Source organism: Penaeus japonicus, unplaced genomic scaffold, assembly GCF_977035675.1.
Source record: "Penaeus japonicus unplaced genomic scaffold, GWHDUDI00000001_assembly GWHDUDI00000015, whole genome shotgun sequence".
Classification (NCBI taxonomy): Eukaryota; Metazoa; Arthropoda; class Malacostraca; order Decapoda; family Penaeidae; genus Penaeus; species Penaeus japonicus.
Genome location: NW_028234417.1, coordinates 17,704,158 through 17,709,157, shown reverse-complemented (window position 1 = coordinate 17,709,157; position 5,000 = coordinate 17,704,158). Strand labels below are relative to the sequence as shown.

The 5,000-nt window shown below is 44.8% G+C and overlaps 1 protein-coding gene across 2 annotated transcripts in view; it reads right to left on the bottom strand.

Moving 5' to 3' along the window:
- The window catches only part of LOC122265266 (lewis-type alpha-(1,3)-fucosyltransferase), a 30,607-nt gene that overhangs the window by 10,377 nt on the left and 15,230 nt on the right, over window positions 1-5,000 (bottom strand). For both annotated transcript variants that reach the window (XM_086544303.1, XM_086544302.1), the window contains exons 5-6: window positions 3,864-4,036; window positions 445-573 (exon numbers count right to left, since the gene is read on the bottom strand). In XM_086544303.1, the coding sequence (XP_086400429.1) occupies window positions 445-573; window positions 3,864-4,036 (302 nt within the window). The remainder of the gene's footprint in view (window positions 1-444; window positions 574-3,863; window positions 4,037-5,000) is intronic.

Genomic DNA, 5,000 nt, shown 5'->3' with positions numbered 1-5,000 from the left:
TATTCATTTCGTATTTGTTTACAAAAACAACGAAAAACGAAAAAAATATATAACTTTTTGTCCTCCCCTAAAAGTGTAAAGTTGATATGGATATGTAATGAGTTCATATGGACTCTATTCTGCAACTTCAGTTGATTACAATGTAAGGAAAGTCTGCTAATAGCACATTTAAGCAAAATGATATAGTAAAATGCAAGAGTGCGTGAAAGTCTTACATATGTTGTGAAACGCTCCCTCTCTCTGAAATCAAACTTCTCTGGTGTGCCGAGCAGTTGGCATGGCACTGGATAGCCGTTTTGTGATAAAAAATGATATGTATGTCCCGTATCCAACAGGTTGAAAAGAGGATCCGGAAAAAATACAAACATGAAAACAGACACACAAGGATTAGCAACAGCCGCAGACAAAGACGAACAACAGATGAGTTGAAAGAGGAAAACCTACAGCATTGTGATATCAGCGTCGTGCCTGTAGGTTAGTGTCCAGTTGAATACATTCCTTAATCTCCAGAGGGGTGTGTGCATGTGCCCAGGGGGCTCCATCATCATGAATACGAAGCGGGTGTGAGGCGACCTGATAACGAAAATCATTACCTTCGATTTTCTAGCATGAATTAAAGGAGTATGAATATGTGAAGGACAGGACGTGCAGAAAAGGCAAGGAAAATTCAAGAAAGAGAGAAACAGAGAGAGAGAGAGAGAGAGAGAGAAAGGGCGGGGAGGGTCATTGGCCACTGTATTGCCCAGGCACGGCGGTAATCGCCAGACACCAGTGGAAACTCACGAGCACGGACGGGGCTCAATCTGCCAACCACTGGGATTAGAGGTCCATTGCACTACCAGACGGCTGAGAGAGATAGAGAGAGGGGGGGGAGAGAGAGAGAGAGAGAGAGAGAGAGAGAGAGAGAGAGAGAGTCGAAAGAGAGAAGAAAGAGAGAAGGGAGGAGAAGAGGAGAGAGAAAGAAAGAGAAGAGAGAGATAGGGGTAGTGAGAAAGAGGAGAAGGGAGAGTGTTAGAAAGAGTGTGTTGTGTGAGTAGGAGGGGAGGGGGGGGGGGGGGGGGGGGGGGGGGGGGGGGGGCATTACCCACCGTATTTTGTTTGCCCAGGCACGGTTTTAATGTTGCCCAGTCAACGGAACGGCGGGTATTTTCGCCGGGCGACAGTGGAAACTCACGAGCATGGACGGGGCTCGATCTGCCAACCACGGCGCGCTATCCATTGCACTACCAGACGGCTGAGAGAGAGAGAGAGAGAGAGAGAGAGAGAGAGAGAGAGAGAGAGAGAGAGAGAGAGAGAGAGAGAGAGAGAGAGAGAGGAAATAAAAAAAGAAAGGTACAGTACGTGATTACAATACTTAACAGTTATGGGGGGCAAATTTGGATGATGATATAAATTTCTGAAAGGGTTTGAAAGTAACTTTGGGCAAAAATCTGAAACTGTAAAATTGAGCAACAAAAATATTGATGTGTTGTGACAAAAAAATCGATATTGTGTGCGTCAGCAATGACCAATCGATATTGTGAGCGTCAGCAATGACCAATCGATATTGTGTGCGTCAGCAATGACCAATCGATATTGTGAGCGTCAGCAATGACCAATCGATATTGTGTGCGCCAGCAATGACCAATCGATATTGTGTGCGTCAGCAATGACCAATCGATATTGTGAGCGTCAGTAATGACCAATCGATATTGTGTGCGTCAGCAATGATCTATCGATATTGTGTGCGTCAGCAATGACCAATCGATATTGTGAGCGTCAGCAATGACCAATCGATATTGTGTGCGTCAGCAATGACCAATCGATATTGTGTGCGTCAGCAATGACCAATCGATATTGTGAGCGTCAGCAATGACCAATCGATATTGTGTGCGTCAGCAATGACCAATCGATATTGTGAGCGTCAGCAATGACCAATCGATATTGTGAGCGTCAGCAATGACCAATCGATATTGTGAGCGTCAGCAATGACCAATCGATATTGTGAGCGTCAGCAATGACCAATCGATATTGTGAGCGTCAGTAATGACCAATCGATATTGTGTGCGTCAGTAATGATCTATCGATATTGTGAGCGTCAGCAATGACCAATCGATATTGTGTGCGCCAGCAATGACCAATCGATATTGTGAGCGTCAGCAATGATCTATCGATATTGTGTGCGCCAGCAATGACCAATCGATATTGTGAGCGTCAGCAATGACCAATCGATATTGTGTGCGTCAGCAATGACCAATCGATATTGTGAGCGTCAGCAATGACCAATCGATATTGTGTGCGTCAGCAATGATCTATCGATATTGTGTGCGTCAGCAATGACCAATCGATATTGTGTGCGTCAGCAATGATCTATCGATATTGTGAGCGTCAGCAATGACCAATCGATATTGTGTGCGTCAGCAATGACCAATCGATATTGTGTGCGCCAGCAATGACCAATCGATATTGTGAGCGTCAGCAATGACCAATCGATATTGTGTGCGTCAGCAATGACCAATCGATATTGTGAGCGTCAGCAATGACCAATCGATATTGTGTGCGTCAGCAATGATCTATCGATATTGTGTGCGTCAGCAATGATCTATCGATATTGTGTGCGTCAGCAATGATCTATCGATATTGTGAGCGTCAGCAATGACCAATCGATATTGTGAGCGTCAGCAATGACCAATCGATATTGTGAGCGTCAGCAATGACCAATCGATATTGTGTGCGTCAGCAATGATCTATCGATATTGTGAGCGTCAGCAATGACCAATCGATATTGTGTGCGTCAGCAATGATCTATCGATATTGTGAGCGTCAGTAATGACCAATCGATATTGTGAGCGTCAGTAATGACCAATCGATATTGTGAGCGTCAGCAATGACCAATCGATATTGTGTGCGTCAGTAATGATCTATCGATATTGTGAGCGTCAGCAATGACCAATCGATATTGTGGAGCGGTCGCAAATGATCTAATCGATTTTGGTTGAGCGTCAGTAATGACCCAATCGATATTGTGTAGCCGTCAGTAATGACCAATCGATATTGTGACGTCAGCAATGACAAAATCGAATTATTGTGTGCGTTCCAGTAATATCTATCAGATATTGCTGTGCGTCAGCAAATTGACCAATATCGATATTGTGTGCGCCAGCAATGACCAATCGATATTGTGAGCGTCAGCAATGATCTATCGATATTGTGTGCGTCAGCAATGACCAATCGATATTGTGAGCGTCAGCAATGACCAATCGATATTGTGTGCGTCAGCAATGACCAATCGATATTGTGTGCGTCAAAATGATTCTATCTTATCGATATTTGTAGTGGAGCGTCACCAGCAAATGACCAATCGATATTGTGTGCGTCAGCAATGATCGATATCGATATTGTGTAGCGTCAGCATAGCCTATGACCAAATTCGATATTGTGTCGTCAGCAATGATCTATCGATATTGTGTGCGTGCAGCAATTTACAATACGTTATTGTTGTGCGTTCAGCAATGGATCTAATCGAATTGTGTGCGTCAGCAAATGACCAATCGTATAATTGTGTTGGTGTGCGGCACCCCCCATATCAAAAATGATCTATCGATATTGTGTGCGTCAGCAATGACCAATCGATATTGTGTGCGTCAGCAATGATCTATCGATATTGTGAGCGTCAGTAATGACCAATCGATATTGTGTGTACCGTCACGGCGATTAATGGAGCAGCGGATCCTGCCCATAATAGAACGTCAAATCTGTATGCGCGTACTCTATGTGTGTGGATATGTTTGCGTGTATGAGTGTATTTATTACCACGTGTGTATGTGAGTGAGTGTTTGTGTGTGTACGCAAAAGCACAGGGTAAAATAAACAGGCCCTTTGACCTTTCGGTAGGCAGCGACAGGTCCTTCGAGCGGGCGTGCCAGACGACGGCGTCCAGCTGGTCGTGCGTAAACAGGGACCGATTGCGAGTTATGGTACAGGCATTCACACGACACCCTGCCCTGATGAAAGGCTCTCTACCAGCCCCGAACCCGTAGTAAGAGGACTTCTTTATCTGAAAGCAAGTACAATACTGATGGTAAATGAAATACTGATAATGATTTTAATTAGCAACTACAATAATAAATGATAACAATAAAAAGAACAAAGATGATATGGATGATCGTTAAAATATGATACGGATACAAATTTTATGGATTAGGAACTCAATAAAAACATGGTCACAATAATGTTTATAATTTGTTGTGTTGTTGTGTGTGTGTGTGGGGGTTTTGTGTGGTTGATTTGGGGGTGGGTTGTTGGTCTTGGATGGTTGGTGTGGTGGGTGGAGTTGGTTTGTGTGTGTTAGTTTTTGGGGTGTTAGTTTTGTGTGTGTTTTTGTATTGTGGGTGTGTGGTTTTGTGTTGTGGGGTTTTGTGGTGTGTTTTGTGGGTGTGTTGTTTTTTTTGTTGTGGTGGGTTGTGTGTTGGTTGTGTTGGTTTTTTTTTGGGTTTGTGGGGGTGGGGGGGGGGTTGGGGGGGGGGGTGGGGGGGGGGGGGGTTGTTTTTTGTGGGGGTTTGTGTTTGGGTTGTGTTGAGTGTGTGTGTGTGTGTGTGTGTGTGTGTTTTTGTATGTAAGGTAGTGTGTGTGTGTGGGTGTTGGGTGTGTGTGTGTGTGTGTTGTGTGCTGGTGTGGGTTGTGTGTGGGTGGGTGGTTTGTGGTTTTTTGTGTGTGTGGGGTGTTGTGTTGGGTTGGGGTGTGTGTGTGTGATGTGTGTGTTGTGGTGTGTGTGTGTGGTGTTGTGTGTGTGTCTGTGTGTGTGTGTGTGTGTGTGGTGTGTGGGGTGGTGGGGTTTTTGTGTGTGGGGGGTTGGGTGTGTTTGTGTGTGTGTGGTGTGTTGTGGGTGTGTGGTGTGTGTGTGTTTGGGGTGTGTTTATGTAGGGGTGTTTAGGTGTGTGAGTTGTTGGGTGTTTGTGTGTGTGTGTATGGATGTGTGTGTGTGTGTGTGTGTGTTGTTGGGTGTGGTGTTGTTGTGTGTT